This window comes from Apodemus sylvaticus, chromosome 2 (assembly GCF_947179515.1).
Source record: "Apodemus sylvaticus chromosome 2, mApoSyl1.1, whole genome shotgun sequence".
Lineage (NCBI taxonomy): Eukaryota > Metazoa > Chordata > Mammalia > Rodentia > Muridae > Apodemus > Apodemus sylvaticus.
The window spans coordinates 66,006,372-66,025,642 of record NC_067473.1 but is presented as its reverse complement, the minus strand read 5'-3'; the positions used below and the strand labels follow the sequence as shown (position 1 = coordinate 66,025,642).

Here is a 19,271-nt window from a genome sequence, read left to right as displayed (position 1 = left end):
GGTTTTTGTAAGTTTTTTGGAATCCTTTGTTATTTTTATAACCAAAATTTCATTTTTTTCTCGTTCATTATCACTGATATAAGTCTTTGAACTCACTATTTCTGAAGGTAACATCTTTGAAGCAGATATTCAGTCTAACCTTTGATGTTCTTGTGTTTCTGTGTTATATTGTATATATCTGTTGGGATTAATATTTCTATCATTAGATTTTGGTTTATTCACTAATTAATCATGATGAATAGCCTTTTCTTGGTGGGTATGACCCTGGTATTCTTCAGATAACAAATCATGAACTACAACAAAAAGCTACCCTTATCAGAGATATACTACTTTCTTAGTTACCCAACTTTCTGTAATATACCCCAAGAAAAGCAAGTTAAAAGGGGAAGGCTTTACTGTGAGTCATGGATTGAGGACAGTCTGTGGTGGTTGTAAAGTCTATTAATGGAGCTTAAGGTGGCTGGGTTGGTCACACTGACTGCAAGTTTATATGGAGACAATGTTGCATGTTTATGCTCAACTTGATGTCTACTTTTAACACAGTCTTTCCTACATTCCATTGGAAGATGTCTGACATGATCTTAATCACACACAAGAAATTCTTTACAAACATCCAGAGATGAAAATAATATTCATAACCCTTACAGGTGTACCCATAGGCCTGTCCTCAATGTGGTTTGGGATTTTTTCAGTCATCATTCAACACCAGAGTTAGCAAATAAATAAGATTAAACAAACATATTAAAATGTCCTAAAGTCAACTGTGATTCCACTGCTGTCAGGAGAACAGAAAATGAAAACAAAGACATGAATTAGTTAATGTATTATAAAAGTATTTTTAACAATAAGAAGAAAGAACACATAGAAATAGAAGCATAAAAACAGAAGCTTGAGAAGAAGATCTCAAAAAATGAAAAAAACCTCCCATGCTCATGGATCAGCAGGATTTTTTAAAAATATTTTTATTTTCTATATTCTTTGTTTACATTCCAAATGATTTCCCCTTTCCTGGATCCCCCCTCCCCATATGTCCCATAAACCTTCTTCTCTCCATCCATTCTCTAATCACCTCCCTCCTTTTTCTCTGTCCTTATATTCCCCTCCAATGCTAGATCAATTCTTTCCAGGATCAGGACCCTCTCCATACTTCTTCATGGGAGTCATTTGTTATGCGATTTGTGCCTTGGGTATTCAGGACTTCTGGGCTAATTAATTTCCACTTATCAGAGATTGCATTCCATGTGTATTCATTTGTGATTGGGTTACCTCACTTAGGATGATATTTTCCAGATCAAACCATTTGCCTAAAAATTTTGTGAATTCATTGCTTCTAATTGCTGAGCAGTATTCCATTGTGTAAATATACTATATTTTCTGTATCCATTCCTCCTTTGAGGGGCATCTGTGTCCTTTCCAGCTTCTGGATATTATAAATAAGGCTGCTATGAACATAATGGAGCATGTGTCTTTATTGCATGCTGGGGAATCCTTTGGGTATATGCCCAGGAGAGGTATAGCAGGATCCTCGGGAAGTGTCATGTCCCATTTTCTGAGGAAACGCCACACTGATTTCCAAAGTGGTTGTACCTTATTACAGCCCCACCAGCAGTGGAGGAGTGTTCCTCTTTCTCCACATCCTCGCCAACACCTGATCAGGAGGATTAATATAGTTAAAATGGCCATTTTGCCAAAAGCAATATACAAATTCAACGCAATACCCATCAAAATCCCAACTCAATTCTTCATAGAGTTAGAAAGAACAATTATCAAATTCATCTGGAATAACAAAAAACCCAGGATAGCTAAAACTATTCTCAACAACAAAAGAAATTCCGGGGGAATCAGTATCCCTGACCTCAAGCAATACTACAGAGTAAGTCTTAAAAACTGCATGGTATTGGTACAGTGACAGACAAGTGGATCAATGGAATAGAATTGAAGATCCAGAAATGAACCCACACACCTATGGCCACTTGATCCTCGACAAAGGGGATGAAAACATCCAATGGAAAAAAGATAGCCTTTTCAACAAATGGTGCTAGTTCAACTGGAGGTTAGCATGCAAAAGAATGGGAATTGATCCATCCTTGTCTCCTTGTACTAAGCTCAACTCCAAATGGATCAAGGACCTCCACATAAAGTCAGACACTCTGAAGCTAACAGAAAACAAACTGGGGAAGACCTTTGAGGACATCAGTACAGGGAGAAAGTTCCTGAACAGAACACCAATAGCTTATGCTCTAAAATCAAGAATTGACAAATGGGACCTCATAAAATTACTAAGTTTCTGTAAAGCAAAGGATACCATCAAAAGGATAAATCGGCAACCAACAAATTGGGAAAAGATCTTCACCAACCCTACATCAAATAGAGGGCTAATATCCAATATATACAAAGAACTCAAGAAGTTAGACCCCAGAAAACCAAATAACCCTATTAAAAATGGGGTACAGAGTTAAACAACGAATTCTCACCTGAAGAGCTTCAGATGGCAGAGAAACATCTTAAAAATGCTCAACTTTATTAGTCATCAGGGAAATTCAAATCAAAACAACTCTGAGATTTCACCTTACACGAGTCAGAATGGCTAAGATTAAAAACTCAGGAGACAGCAGGTGTTGGTGAGGATGTGGAGAAAGAGGAACACTCCTCCATTGCTGGTGGGGTTGCAAATTGGTGCAACCACTCTGGAAATCAGTCTGGCAGTTTCTCAGAAAACTGGGTACCTCACTTCTGAAAGATCCTGCTATACCACTCCTGGGCATATACCCAGAGGATTCCCCAGCATGTAATAAGGATATATGCTTCACTATGTTCATAGCAGCCCTATTTATAATAGCCCGAAGCTGGAAAGAACCCAGGTATCCATCAACAGAAGAATGGATGCAAAAAATGTGGTATATATACATAATGAAGTACTATTCAGCCATTAGAAACAATGAATTCATGAAATTCTTAGGGAAATGGATGGAGCTGGAGAACATCATACTAAGTGAGGTAACCCAGTCTCAAAAGATCAGTCATGGTATACACTCACTAATAAGTGGATATTAGCCTGGAAAACTGGAATACCCAAGACATAATCCACACATAAAATGAGTTACAAGAAGAACGGATGATTGGCCCCTGGTTCTGGAAAGACTTAGTGTAGCAGTATAAGGCAAAACCAGAACAGGGAAGTGGGAAGGGGTGGTTGGGAGAACAGAGGGATGGAAGAGGGCTTATGTGACTTTTGGGGAGTGGGGGACCAGAAAAGGGGAAATCATTTGAAATGTAAATAAAAATATATAGAATAAAATAGAAATACATTAAAAAAAACCAGAAGACTGAATTAAAGAGAAGATAGTGAAGAAGAAAGAAAGGAAAGTGAATAACAAGGGAAAGTGTTTAAGATTAAAAACAAAATCTGCCTACCAAATAACAAAAAGAGAAATACAAAAAGAATTGTGTTGATAAAAAGAATTAAGAATAAAAAATTATTATAATTGATTATAGAAATTTAAAAAAAATCTCTTCAAAAAATCCCTAAATTATTGGATCATCTTCTTATGTTCTCTTGGTGATGTTTGCCAGATAAAAAGCTCATTGGAATCTTCTTACCTCGTGGCATTTGGACAGGTGCTGATGCCAGACATATTAAGTGCCAGTTATTGTTTGATGTTGTATACTCTCAAGGAATAATTTACTTTTTCTGTACAGCAGGAATTGCTGCTATCCATATTTAACATCATATACTATGGTATTGGCAGATTTTCCTTTGCTTCCAAGACTCTAGATCTCCTATAACTTAGTAATAATGTTCTAGTATTTCAGAAATCTCTAATAGTGTTGAAGATTGGGGTTAGAAAAGGGAAATCTGGGCTAGCACACTGGTGGCCAGAGTCAGTATACCAACTGATACACATAAGATACACCTTATGAAAGAATATGATACAGAATTTCTGGTGGCTTTTGGGTCTTGACATGCTGATGAACTTCTAGTCCAAGAAACTTATTTTGAGATACAGGATGTGCTTCAGATTTCTCAAGGGAAGAGATCCGACCTTAAATAGAAGTAACTTTCCCATGATCAAGCTGCCAAAGAGATTTGGCAGAGCTACAGGCAGTGAGAACAAATTCACTTTATTGACATAGTGACAGCATAGTTAAAAATTTTACTTGGGACATCTGCACCTGGGTGCTGGGTGATTCCACTGCCCACTGTACAAGGCCTGCCAGAAGAGAGCTAGCCTCCCAGCAGCACTTTCACTTCTAAGCTTGTATGTGAAATCTCCACTTTCTCTCCAATAACTGTCTTGAGGGGGAATGGCTAGGATTGCACAGGGCATACAATCAGTGGAGCATCTGGGACAGGATCCTTGTGATCACTATCTGCAACCTGGAGCTGGGGTGGTTCCACAACCATCTGCACACAGATTCCACCAGAAGAGAGCTGGTCTCCCAGGTATGCTGACACAGGCTTACAGGCCCACAGGAGGGAAACCTCCAGCCAGAGACAGCAAGACCAACTAACACCAGAGATAACCAGATGGTGAAAGGTAACCTAAGAACCCTACCAGCAGAAACCAAGGCTACTTGGCAATATTGGAACCCAGTTCTCCCACCATAGCAGGTTCTGGATACTCCAACACATTGGAAAAACAAGAACTGGATTTAAAATCACATCTCATGATACTGATAGAGGACTTTAAGGACATAAATAACTCCCTTAAGAAATACAGGAGAACAGTGGTAACCAGGTAGAAGCCATTAAAGAGGAAACACAAAAATCCCTTAAAGAATTACAGAAAAACATAACTAAACAGGTGAAGGAACTGAACAAAACCATCCAGGATCTAAAGATCTAAAAATGGAAGTTGAAACAATAAAGAAATCACAAAAGGAGACAACTCTGGAGTTAGAAAACCTTGGAAAGAAATCAGGAATTGGTGCAGGATATTTTCTGTCCAATCACATTGAGTCAGTGGAAGGCCTGTGATTGGACAGGAAAGAGGAGGCAGAGTTAGGGGTTGGGAGGTCAGAGGGCAGGCACAGGGGTGCGCAGGGAGAGAGAGGTCACAGCAGGACCTGATGAACAATGGCTTGTGACATTTTTTCTGTGTGGTTCTTAAGGTTAGAAAAATTGGGATAAGACTTTTATCATTGTAAATTGGCATCTTGTAATTGTGAGTTTTATACATAAATTTTTTTGGCTTACTATCCAAGAATAAGAGTCATGCTTTACCAGATAATTTGGGTATTGAGAGCTCGTGGACTGGGGTGTTTAGGCAGGGTGTGGAAGTGAGAGGAACTTGGGGTTCCCTCCAGAGAGACTGCAAACAGAGGAATGGCTGAGTGAAATGGATCATTGTAGGCCTTTTGGCCTCACAGGGCCAGAGAGTTTGAGAGCCTAGAGACCAGCAGCTCAAGAGAGTCTACAGTGGTCTGAAGCTGCCACAGAGAGTTTTCAGGGCACAGGGTGTTCTGTTTGTAATATTTCTGTCTACAAGAAGTCATAGATGCAAGCATCACCAACAGAATACAGGATACAGAGGAGAGAATCTCAGATACAGAAGATACCATAGAAAAATGCAAAATGCAAAAAGCTCCTGACCCAAAACTTTCAGGAAATCCAGGACCCTATGAGAAGACCAAAGCTAAGGATAATAAGTATAGAAGAGAGCAAAGACTCTCAACTTAAAGGGCCAGTAAATATCTTCAACAAAGTTACAGAAGAAATTTCCCTAAAAAGAGAGATACCCATGGATATACAAGAAGTCTAGAGAACTTCAAATAGATTGGACCAGAAAAGAAATTCCTTTCATCATATAATAATTAAAACACCAAATGCACAAAAAAGAAAGAATACTAAAAGCACTGTGGGAGAATGGTCAAGTAACATGCAAAGGCAGATCTATCAAAATTACACCAGACTTCTCACCAGAAAACTAGAAGATCTTGGGCAGATATCATACAGAGCTTAAGAGAACACAAATACCAGTCCAGGCTACTATACCTACCAAAATTACAATACTCTCAATTACCACAGATGGAAAAGCCAAGATATTCCATGACAAAAAATTTACACAATATCTTTCCACAAATCCATCCCTTCAAAGGACAATAAATGGAAAACTCCAACACAAGGATGGAAACTACACCCTAGAAAAAGAAAATAAGTAATCTTCCATCAACAAACCCATAAGAAGATAGCCACATAAACATAACTCTACCTTTAACAACAATAATATCAGGAAGCAACAATCACTTTTCCTTAATATCTCTTAATATCAATGGACTCAATTCCCCAATAGAAAGACATAGACTAACAGACTGGATACATAAAAAGGACCCAACATATTGCTGCATACAAGAAACCCACCTCAGAGACAGATACTACCTCAAAGTAAAAGCTAGAAAGCAATTTTCCAAACAAATGGTCCCAAGAAACAAGATAGAGTAGGCATTCTAATCAACTTTCAACTAAAGTTATCAAAAAGATAAGTAAGGACACTTCATATTCATCAAAGGAAAAATCTACCAAGAAGAATTTTAAATCCTCAACATCTATGTTCCAAATGCAAGGGCACCCACATTCATAAAAGAAACTTTACTAAAGCACAAAGCACGCATTGCACATCACACAATAATTGTGGGGGATTTTAACATCCCACTGTCATCAATGGACAGATTAGGGAAACACAAACTAAACAGATACACAGTGAAACTGACACAATTTAGGAAACAAATGGATTTAACAGATATCTACAGAGCATTTTATGCCTGAAGCTATCTCCAGTGGATAAACAGGTGATATTGAAATATTAGTTTTCTCCAGTGATGTTTTACTGGGTGTACAAACCACTCTTTAAAACAAGCTTTCTTACAGAAACTTTGTAATTTTAAGAGGTCCCATTTGTCAATTCTTGAACTTAGAGCATACGCTATTGGTGTTCTGTTCAGGAACTTTCCCCCTGTACCGATGTCCTCAAGGGTCTTCCCCAGTTTCTTTTCTATTAGCTTCAGAGTGTCTGGCTTTATGTGGAGGTCCTTGATCCATTTGGAGTTGAGCTTAGTATAAGGAGACAAGGATGGATCAATTCCCATTCTTCTGCATGCTGACCTCAAGTTGAACCAGCACCATTTGTTGAAAAGGCTATCTTTTTTTCATTGGATATTTTCAGCCCCTTTGTGGAGGATCAAGTGGCCATAGGTGTGTGGGTTCATTTCTGGATCTTCAATTCTATTCCATTGATCCACTTGTCTGTCACTGTACCAATACCATGCAGTTTTTAAAGACTATTACTCTGTAATATTGCTTGAGGTCAGGGATACTGATTCCCCCAGAATTTCTTTTATTGTTGAGAAAGGACACCATCAAAAGGGCAAATAGGCAACCAACAATTTGGGAAAAGATCTTCACCAACCCTACATCAGATAGAGGGCTAATATCCAATATATATAAAGAACTCAAGAAGTTAGACTCCAGAAAACCAAATAACCCTATTAAAAAATGGAGTACAGAGTTAAACAAATAATTTTCACCTGAAGAACTTCGGATGGTGGAGAAGCATCTTAAAAAATGCTCAACTTCATTAGCCATTAGGGAAATGCAAATCAAAACAACCCTGAGATTTCACCTTACACCAGTCAGAATGGCTAAGATTAAAAATTCAGGAGACAGCAGATGTTGGCGAGGATGTGGAGAAGGAGGAACACTCCTCCACTGCTGGTGGGGTTGCAAATTGGTACAACCACTCTGGAAATCAGTCTGGCGGTTCCTCAGAAAACTGGGCACCTCACTTCCAGAAGATCCTGCTATACCACTCCTGGGCATGTACCCAGAAGATTCCCCAGAATGTAGTAAGGATACATGTTCCACTCCATTTATAACAGCTCTATTTATAATAGCCAGAAACTGTAGAGAACCCAGGTATCCCTCAACAGAAGAGTAGATGCAAAAAATGTGGTATATATACACAATGGAGTAGTATTCAGCCATTAGAAACAATGAATTCATGAAATTCTTAGGCAAATGGATGGAGCTAGAAAACATCATACTAAGTGAGGTAACCCAGACTCAAAAGGTGAATCATGGTATGCACTCACTAATAAGTGGATATTAACCTAGAAAACTGCAATACCCAAAACATAATCGACACATCAAATGAGGTACAAGAAGAAAGGAGGAGTGGCCCCTTGTTCTGGAAAGACTCAGTGAAGCAGTATTCGGCAAAACCAGAATGGGGAAGTGGGAAGGGGTGGGTGGGAGGACAGGGGGAGAGAAGGGGGCTTACGGGACTTTCGGGGAGTGGGGGGCTAGAAAAGGGGAAATCATTTGAAATGTAAATAAAAAATTATATCGAATAAAAAAATAAAGAATATATCAAATAAAAAAAAAGAATCAAAGAAAAAAATATATCGAATTAAAAAAAGATGTTTCTCCGCCATCCAAAAAAAAGAAAAGAAACAGAAGGAACTCTACCCAACTCGTTCTATGCAGCCACAATTATGCTGATACCAAAACCACACAAAGATCCAACAAAGAAAGAGAACTTAGGGCCAATTTCTCTTATGAATATTGATACAAAAATACTTAATAAAATTCTTGCCCCAACCAAATCCAAGAACACATCAAAATGATCATCCACCATGATCAAGTAGGCTTCATCCCAGGGATGGTTCAATATAAGGAAATCCATCAATGCTATCCACTACATAAACAAACTCAAAAAAAAATATGATCATCTCATTAGATGCAGAAAAAGCATTTGACAAAATCCAGCATCCTTTCATGCTAAAAGTATTGGAAAGAACAAGAATTCAAGGCCCACACCTAAACATCATTGAAGCAATATACAGCAAATCAGTAGCCAACATCAAACGAAATGAAGAGAAACTTGAAGCAATCCCACTAAAATCAGGAACTGGATAAGGCTGTTCTCTCTCTCCATATCTTTTCAATATAGTACTTGAAGTTCTAGCTAGAGCAATTAGATAACATAAGGAGGTCAAGGGGATAGAATTTGGAAAGGAAGAATTCAAATTATCACTATTTGCAGATGACATGATAGTCTACTTAAGTGACCCGAAAACCTCCACCAGAGAACTCCTACAGCTGATAAACAACTTCAGCAAAGTGGCAGGTTATAAAATCAACTCAAGCAAATCAGTTGCCTTCCTATACTCAGAGGATAAGCAGGCTGAGAAAGAAGTTACGGAAATGACACCCTTCAAAATAGCCACAAACAATATAAAGTATCTTGGTGTGACTCTAACCAAACAAGTGAAAGATATATATGACAAGAACTTCAGGTGTCTGAAGAAGGAAATCGAAGAAGACCTCAGAAAATGGAAAAAAATCTGCCATGCTCGTGGATTGGCAGGCTTAATATAGTTAAAATGGCCATCTTGCCAAAAGCGATCTACAGATTCAATGCAATCCCCATCAAAATCCCAACTCAGTTCTTCACAGAGTTAGAAAAAGCAATTCTCAAATTCATCTGGAATAACAAGAAACCCAGGATAGCTAAAACTACTCTCAACAACAAAAGAAATTCTGGGGGAATCAGTATCCCTGACTTCAAGCAATACTAAAGAGCAATCGTGTTAAAAACTGCATGGTATTGGCACAGTGACAGACAAGTGGACCAATGGAATAGAATTGAAGATCCAGAAATGAATCCACACACCTATCACTTGATCTTCGACAAAGGACCCAAAAACATCCAGTGGAAAAAGATAGCCTTTTCAACAAATGGTGCTGGATCAATTGGAGGTCAGCATGCAGAAGAATGCGAATTGATCCATTCTTATCTCCATGTACTAAACTTCACTCCAAGTGGATCAAGGACCTCCATGTAAAACCAGACACAGTGAAACTAATAGAAAAGAAAATGGGGAAGACCCTTGAGGACATGGGCACCTGGGAAAAGTTCCTGAACAGATCACCAATAGCTTATGCTTTAAGATCAAGAATTAACAAATGGAACCTCATAAAATTATAAAGTTTCTGTAAGGCAAAGGACACTGTTAAAAGGACAAAATGGCAACCATCAAATTGGGAAAGGATATTCACCAACCCCACATCTGATAGAGGGCTAATATCCAATATATACAAAGAACTCAAGAAGTTAGACCCCAGGGAAGCAAATAACCCTATTAAAAAGTGGGGTACAGATTTTAACAACGAATTTTCACCTGAAGAAATTCGGATGGCCAAGAGTCACCTTAAGAAGTGCTCAACATCATTAGTCAGTAGGGAAATGCAGATCAAAACCCTGAGATTTCACCTTACACCAGTCAGAGTGGCTAAGGTCAAAAACTCAGGAGACAGCAGGTGTTGGCGAGGATGTAGAGAAAGAGGAACACTCCTCCACTGCTGGTGGGGCTGTAAGATGGTACAACCACTGTGGAAATCAGTCTGCAGGTTCCTCAGAAAACTGGACATGACACTTCCAGAGGACCCTGCTATACCTCTTCTGGGCATATACCCAAAGGATTCCCTGGCATGCAATAAAGACACATGCTCCATTATGCTCATAGCAGCCTTATTCATAATAGCCAGAAGCTGGAAAGAACCCAGATGCCCCTCAAAGTAGGAATGGATATAGAAAACGTGGTATATTTACACAATGGAATACTACTCAGCAATTAGAAACAATGAATTCACAAAATTTTTAGGCAAATGGTTTGATCTGGAAAATATCATCCTAAGTGAGGTAACCCAATCACAAAAGAATACACATGGAATGCAATCTCTGATAAGTGGATATTAATTAGCCCAGAAGTCCTGAATACCCAAGGCACAAATCGCATAGCAAATGACTCCCATGAAGAAGTATGGAAAGGGTCCTGATCCTGGAAAGGATCGATCTAGCATTGGAAGGGAATATAAGGACAGAGAAAAAGGATGGAGGTGATTGGAGAAGGGATGGAGAGGGAAGTTCATGGGACATATGGGGAGGGGTGATCTGGAAAAAGGGAATTCATTTGGAATGTAAACAAAGAATATAGAAAATAAAAATATTAAAAAAATTTTCTCCATTCAATGAAAGAAAAAAAATAGAAAAATATTTAATTTCTCACTGTTAACTGCTATGGCAGCAATGATAAAAAGAGAATATAATGAATTAAAACTTGGAATAAATAATGAAAATATTGGAAATGAACAACAGAAGTACATATAAAAATGGAAACATCAAGTTGAACATAGTCCTTTCAAGGTGTGTTAAAAAATGTTTTGTAATTTTGATGGTATTGGCTTTAAATCTGTAGATTGCTTTTCGTAACATGACAATTTTTACTATGTGACTGTTAGCATTGTGTCTAAACTCCACCCCACAGTGACCTGACAACAACCAGGTGTGCCTTCCTCACTATAAAAGGGGCTGTTTGCCCTCTCCTGGCTTTTCTACCTCTTTGCTCCCCTGCTCTTTCCTTCCCCTTCTCTCTCCATGTCCTCATGGCTGGACTTTTTTCTATTTTATGTTTCTCTCCTCTGTGTCTGTCTGCCTTTCTCTGTGTTTACTACCTTATTCACTCCCTTACCAATGCCCTTAATAAACTCTATTCTATACTATACCATCATGTGGCTTGTCCCTCATGGGGAAGGGATTCCTTAGCACAGGCCCTCTGAGATACCCCCTTACCCCACAACTGACTGCACCTCCATATCCCCCATCTATTTTTCTTTTAATAAACACATAAGTGACTCCTACCAGTCCATGAGGATGGGACATCTTACCACATTCTGATACCTTCTTTAGTTTCGTTCTTCACAGGCTTGAAGTTTTGATACATATCTTCCACGTGCTGCATCAGGATCATTTTGATGCATTTTATGTATGTATGTCTATCATGAAGCCTGATTTTTCTGTGATTTATTTTCAAATACAATATTTTAAAATTTGTGTATAGGAGAGTTACTGAATTACTACTTAATCTTGTATGCAGCCCCTTCACTAATGGGATTTATTAACCGTAGGAGTTCCCTGGTTGAATTTTGAATGGTGCTTATTATATTTTATGTTACCTGCAAATAATGATACTGTGACTATTTTATTTCCAAATTAAATTCCTTTGATCTCCTGAAGATGCTTTATTGTACCAGCTAAAACCTCAATTATTATAGTGAATAGATTATAATATTCTCTGTATACGATCAGATTTGTCTTTTTCTTTGGTTTATTAGAATTTCTATAGGAAGAATACTGGATTTTTAAAAAAAACAGAAATGCTATGGGAATGCATTTTTTTAGTCCCAGGTATGGAATATAGTGCTGGGTCAGATTGTCCATAGCAGTGAACTACGACTGAATATTGGAAGCTGAGATCATGCACACAACAAATGATCTACACATTCAATATGCAGTGAATTTTGAATGTGATGAAACTCATCTGACCTTCTGGCCTTAAATCTGCCCAAATATTAAACTTAAAAATTAAATAGTTAGCAAAGATAATCTTTTTTATTCCCTAATAATTTGCTGTTGTTGCTGTTATGGATTTTATTTTATTTTTTTTTCTTTTACCTCCTTATTAGGAAGGATGTTATAGTGAGAAACTGAAATAAAATCATAACAACTGCCTTGAACAGATGAGCATACAATTAAGACTTTCAAGGCAGTTTCTCTGTTTTTCCAAATTTTGCTTTCCATAGAGTATATTACATGAATACACATGAACTTGATTTCCCTAACACACAAACATATTCTCTCTCTCTCTCTCTCTCTCTCTCTCTCTCTCTCTCTCTCTCTCTCTCTCTCTCTCTCTCTCTAAAAAGCAAGCCAATGGAAATTTAAAACAACTTAGACTGAGGTCAAGATACATTACTCCCCACAAAGCAGCAGTGTCACTATTCTGAAAAAAAAAAAAAACAAAACCACCTATACAACTCATTGAACATGGAGAAGCTGAGCTGTTGCCTACCTAGAACCTTTGTCCCTAAGACCTAGCTTCTTTGCTATAGAATGGCACTATAAATAATACCAAATTGAAAAAAATACCAAGATAGCCATATAACCTTCAATATACAATGCTGTCTTTCCTGCAAAATATGCTCGAGCTCTGGCAGCACATAGCTTCTTGTTTTAATACTTGACTTTGGAGCTCTGTCTTTTCATGCACTGCTGCTCTATGTAACATACAGTGAGAGAAATGATGCTTTCTAGAACATGGAAGATGAGAGAAGAATTATCTGAGTGAAAGCTATCCTTAAAACCTAAGGGCTAAAGAGATCAGGAAGAAACACAGACAGTAATGAAAATTATACTTTATTTACAAGGAGACTCTAGAGGGATAGGTGATCTTTAGTTGGCAGCAATTGTGTCCTGAATCCAGTCCACATAGTTGCAGACCTTGGTGTACACACCGGGATTGTCTGCCAGGGCACAGCCATAGCCCCAGGAGACAATGCCCTGGAGCTCTCCATTGCAGACCACAGGGCCACCAGAGTCACCCTGGGAAAGAAACACAGTGTATAAGAAAGGACATATGAAATAGTTCTTTTTCATATTAGTATATTAGTATATATACTAAACTCAATGCCTGCTCATTCTCTCTTGTTCCATTTATTTTTCCCCATAACCAGTCTGCTGTCCTCACTAATGTGTGGAAATACAAGGGAGATACGCCTTTATCATAGTACCACAACAGCATACTTTTTGCTTCCTACCACTAAGCTTCTAAGCCCCAGGCCCAACAGGAAAGAGGTATGGATAAGTGGAGGGTGGCAATCACCTGGCAGGCGTCCTTGCCTCCCTCTAGGAAGCCAGCACAGACCATGTTATCAGTGATCCTTCCAGGGTAGGAGGCTTCACAGTCAGCCTGAGGCAGCAGTGGGGCATCCAGGCACTGGAGCAGGTCTGGCTTATTGACTATGAAGAAAGGAAAAGAATGAAGACTTCAATATCTAGATAGCAATCCAGTGTTGAACCAGCTTGTAATCAATGGGATGTTTCCTATAGCATTGTTTCACAGAAATAATAGCTTTCCAATTTGAGAATATTTACCATTGTTATTTCTCTGGGAAAAATATTAGTTCATTCTGCATGTTCCTGGCCAGATGCTTAACATAAGTTCATTTGTTTGAAAAATTTCTCTAGAGTCTCATTCAGGACATAAATATACTGTGCTTCTGTAATATATTTATTGTTTTGAAGCCATTGGCATAATTTTAGGCAGGGGATGATTTCAGAGAATAAAAAAAAGTGATTAGTAGTAGGTAACAGATCCTACTCACCACCGAAGCTGAGGGTGTTGCCCCAGCCAGAGATGAGGCACTGAGTGCCTGCAGGTGCACAGGAGCTGGGCAGAGCCACAGTGGCCACTCTGGCATTGAGGGTCACAGGAGAAGAGAGCTTGATCAGCATGATGTCATTGTTCAGGGTCTTCCTAACGAAGTCCGGGTGCTTGATGATCTTGGTAGCGTTGACAAACTGCTCATTGCCCTCCAGGACATTGATGTTGTGTTCTCCCAGTCTCACTTGGATGCGGCTGTTGGGAAGAGGAGGAATGCCACAGTCAGTTACTCTATATCTCAAACATTATATGTTTCCCAAGGCCTACATGGTGAAGTGTCATATAAGAAGAATAGGGATTGTGGGTATAATTTTTTTTCTTTCTCAGAGAGATCTGGTGTACATGGGCTAATGTGAAGTTCTGCCATACAGACTGCTGTATATTCTATCTCATTCCAAAATATCCAGTACAAAGCACTACAATATCATTTGAAGTTCTCTTTGTCTACTAAGTCATTGTTCATTTCACACAGGAACTTTTTTTTAACTTTTTTTTATTCGATATATTTTTTTATTTACATTTGAACTTTTAATCTCAATTTTGTTTTGAAAAGACTCTCTACTGTTGCATGTAAACCAGAGTGTCAACACTGGGTATCTGACTATACTTAGCCTGATTCTGGGACAGTGTAGAGGCTCTTCTCAATAATCCACTCTACACTAATGAGTCACAAATGAGATCATGGGGCTGCGTAGTCAGTGTTTTAATTACTTTTCAAATAATCTTTTTCTGTGCTAATATCTACTTATCAGTGAGTGCATACCATGCTTGTTCTTTTGTTATTGGGTTACCTCACCCAGGATGATAGGGAGGGAGGGATCCATGACTCCAGCTGCATATGTAGCAAAGTATGGCCTTGTTGGATGTCAAAGGGAGGAAAGGGCCTGGGCCCTGAGAAAGCTTGATGCCCCAGTATAGGGGAATAACAGGACAAGGAAGTGGGAGTGGCTAAATTGGTGAGCAGGGGGAAGGGGGAATGAGACATGGTGTTTTCGGAGGAGAAACCAGAAAGGGGTTAACATTTGAAATGTATATAAAGAAATTAACTAATAATAAAAGAGTTAATAATGGGCAGGTAATTCACAGACCTAGTGTCAGCTGTTACACTAATGGAAAGACACTGCAATTAAAATTTCATTTTCATATTCAAAAATAATCATTTTCATCCACAGTTAAATTAAAAACCCATTTTATACACAGTTACTCAATCACATAAGATAATATAAAAAAAAATCTGGTGATCAAAATTAAGAATACCTGATCTTCCCAAGACTTTTAACATGAAAAGATGCTGAATTTTCTCAAATGCTTTTTCAGCATCTAATGAAATGACCATGTGGCTTTTTTCTTTGAGTTTGTTTGTTTATGTAGTCAATTATATTGATGGATTTTCATATATTGAACCATCCCTGAATACCTGGGATGAAGCCGACTTGATCATGGTGAACAATTATTTTGATGTGTTCTTGGATTTGGTTGGCAAGAATTTTATTGAGTATTTTTGCATAAATATTCATAAGGGAAATTGGTCTGAAGTTCTCTTTCTTTGTTGGATATTTGTGAGGTTTTGGTATCAGTGTAATTGTGGCTTCATAGATCGAGTTGGGTAGTGTTCTTTTCGTTTCTATTTTGTGGAATAGTTTGAAGATTATTGGTGGTAGGTCTTCTTTGAAGGTCTGATAGGGTTCTGCACTCAAACCATCTGGTCCTGTGCTTTTTTTGGTTGGAAGACTTTCAGTGACTGCTTCTATTTTTTAAGGGGTTATGGGACTGTTTCCATGGTCTATCTGATCCTGATTGAACTCTGGTATTTGGTATCTGTCCAGAAAATTGTCCATTTCCTCCAGATTTTCCAGTTGTGTTGAGTACAGGCTTTTGTAGTAAGATCTGAGGATTTTTGGATTTTACTCAATTTGTGTTGTTATACCTTCCTTTTCATTTCTGATTTTGTTAATTAGGATATTTTCTCTGTGCCTTCTGGTTAGTTTGACTAGAGGTTTATCTATCTTGTTAGTTTTCTCAAGGAACCAGCTCCTGGTTTTGTTGTTCTTTGTATAGTTCTTTTTGTTTCTATTTGGTTGTTTTCAGCCCTGAGTTTGATGATTTCCTGCCTTCTATTCCTCTTGGGTGTATTAGCTTCTTTCTGTTCTAAGGCTTTCAGGTGTGCTGTTATGCTTGTAGTGTATGTTCTCTCCAGCTTCTTTTGGGGGGCACTCAGAGCTATGCGTTTTCCTCTTAGCACTGTTTTCATTGTGTTCCATAAATCTGGGATGTTGTGCCTTCACTTTCATTAAATTCTAAAAAGGTTTTGATTTCTTTCGTTATTTCTTCCTTGCCAAAGGTATCATTGAGTAGAGCATTGTTCAGCTTCCATGTGTAGGTGGGTTTTTTGTTGTTTTTGTTGCTATTGAAGACCACCCTTTTTCCATAGTGATCTGATAGGAGGCATGGGATTAGTTCAATCTTCTTATATGTGTTGAGGTCTGTTTTGTGACCAATTATACTATCAATTTTGGAGAAGATACCATGAGGTGCTAAGAAGAAGGTATATTCTTTAGATTTAGGATGAAATGTTCTATAGATATCTATTAAATCCATTTTTGGTGCAAAACTTCTGTTAGTTTCACTGTGTCTCTGTTTAGTTTGTGTTTCTCTGATCTCTCCATTGAGGATAATGGGATGTTGAAGTCACCCACAATTTTTTGTGTGTGGTGTAACCTGTGCTTTGAGCTTTAGTAAAGTTTATTTTATGAATGAGGGTGCCCTTTCACTTGAGGCATAGATGTTTAGAATTGAGAGTTCTTCTTGGTATATTTTCCTTTGATGAGTACAAAGTGTCCTTCCATGTCTTTTTTGATGATGTTTGGTTGAAACATCATTTTGTCCTATTTTAGAATGGCTACTCCACCTTGTTTCCTGGAACCATTTGCTTGGAAAATTGTTTTCCAGCCTTTTGAGGTAGTGTTTATCTTTGACACTGAGATGCATTTCCTGCATGCAGCAAAATTCTGGGTCCTGTTTACATATCCAATCTGTTAGTCTATGCCTTTTTTACTGGGGAATTGAATCCATTGATGTTAAGAGATATTAAGGCACAGTTATTATTGATTTTTGTTATTTTTGATGTAATTTTTATGTTTGTGTGGTTATCTTCTTTTGGGTTTGTTGAAAGAAGATTATGATCAGGGACTAGAAATGACTGCCCTCATTCTCTCATATTTATTCCATATAGTACTTGAAGTTCTAGCTAGAGCAATTAGAAAACAAAAGGAGATTAAAGGGATAAAAATTGGAAAGGAATAAGTCAAACTATCATTATTTGCAGATGACATGATAGTATACTTATGGCACACAAAAACCTCTGCTAGAGAACTCCTACAGCTGATATACAACTTCAGCAATGCAGACGGATATAAAATTAATTCAAACAAATGAGTATCCTTCCTATACTCAAAGGATAAACAGGCTGAGAAAGAAATTAGGGAAATGACACCCTTCAGAATAGTCACAAACAAGATAAAGTATCTTGGTGTGACTCTAACCAAACAAGTCAAAGAGCTATATGACAAGAACTTCAAATCGCTGAAGAAAGAAATTGAAGAAGATCTCAGAAGATAAAAAATGTCCTATACTTGTGGATTGGCAAGATTAATATAGTAAAAATGGCCATCTTACCAAAAGCAATCTTCAGGTTCAATGCAATCCCCATTAAAATTCCAACTCAATTATTCATAGAGTTGAAAAAACAATTCTCAAATTCATCTGGAATAACAAAAAACCCATGATAGCTCAAACTATTTTCAACAGTAAAAACACTTCTGGTGGAATCTGTATCCCAGTCCTCAAGCAGTACTACAGAGCAATATTGTTAAAAAGTGGGTGGTATTGGTATAGTGATAGGCAGATAGATCAATGGAATAGAATTGAAGACCCAGAAATGAACCCACACACCTATGGTCACCTGATCTTTGACAAAGGGGCTAAAACCATGCAGTGGAAAAATCATAGCCTTTCAACAAATGGTGCTGGTTCAACTGGTGGTTAGCATGAAGAAGAATGCAAACCAGTCCATTCTTATCTCCTTGTACAAAGCTCAAGTCCAAGTGGATCAAGGACCTCCCCATAAAACCAAATACACTGAAACTAATAGAAAAGAAACTGGGGAATAGCATTGAGCACATCAGCACAGCATCATTTCCTGAATAGAACACAAATAGTTTATGCACTTAGATCAACAATTGACAAATGAGATCTCATAAAATTACAAAATTTCTGTAAGGCAAAAGACACTGTTAAAAGGACAAAGCGGCAGCCAACAAATTGAGAAAAGATCTTTACCAATCCTACATTCAACAGAGGGCTAATATCCAATATATACAAAGAACTCAAGAAGTTAGACTCCAGAGAATGAAATAACCCTATTAAAATGGGGTACAGAGCTAAACAATAAATTTTCACCTGAGGAATATCAAATGCCTGCGAAACACCTAAAGAAATGTTCAACATCCTTATTCATCAGGGAACTGCAAATCAAAAAAAATCCTGAGATTCCACATCATACCAGTCAGAATAGCCAAGATCAAAAACTCAGGGGACAGCAAATGTTGGAGAGGCTGTGGAGAAAGAGGAACACTCTTCCACTGCTGGTGGGATTTCAAGGTGGTAAAACAATTCTGGAAATCAGTTTGGCAGTTCGTCAGAAAATTGGGACTAATATTACTGGAGGACCCTGCTATACCACTCCTGGGCAAATACCTAGAGGATTCTCCAGCATGTAACAATGCTCCACTATGTTCATAGCAGCCCTATTTATAATAGCCAGAAGCTGGAAAGAACCCAGATGCCCCTCAACGGAGGAATGGATACCCAAAATGTGGTATTTACACAATGGAGTACTACTCAGCTATTAAAAGCAATGAATTCATGAAATTCTAAGGCAAATGGGTGGAACTGGAAAATATCATACTGAGTGAGTTAACCCAATCACAAAA

General features: G+C 38.1%; 1 protein-coding gene across 4 annotated transcripts in view; it reads right to left on the bottom strand.

Moving 5' to 3' along the window:
• Positions 1-13,232: 13,232 nt before the first annotated feature.
• Positions 13,233-19,271, bottom strand: part of LOC127678521 (anionic trypsin-2) — a 238,581-nt gene continuing 232,542 nt past the window's right edge. For all 4 annotated transcript variants that reach the window (XM_052173529.1, XM_052173533.1, XM_052173532.1 and 1 more), the window contains exons 3-5: positions 14,222-14,475; positions 13,720-13,856; positions 13,233-13,439 (exon numbers count right to left, since the gene is read on the bottom strand). In XM_052173529.1, the coding sequence (XP_052029489.1) occupies positions 13,290-13,439; positions 13,720-13,856; positions 14,222-14,475 (541 nt within the window). In that variant the 3' untranslated portion in view covers positions 13,233-13,289. The remainder of the gene's footprint in view (positions 13,440-13,719; positions 13,857-14,221; positions 14,476-19,271) is intronic.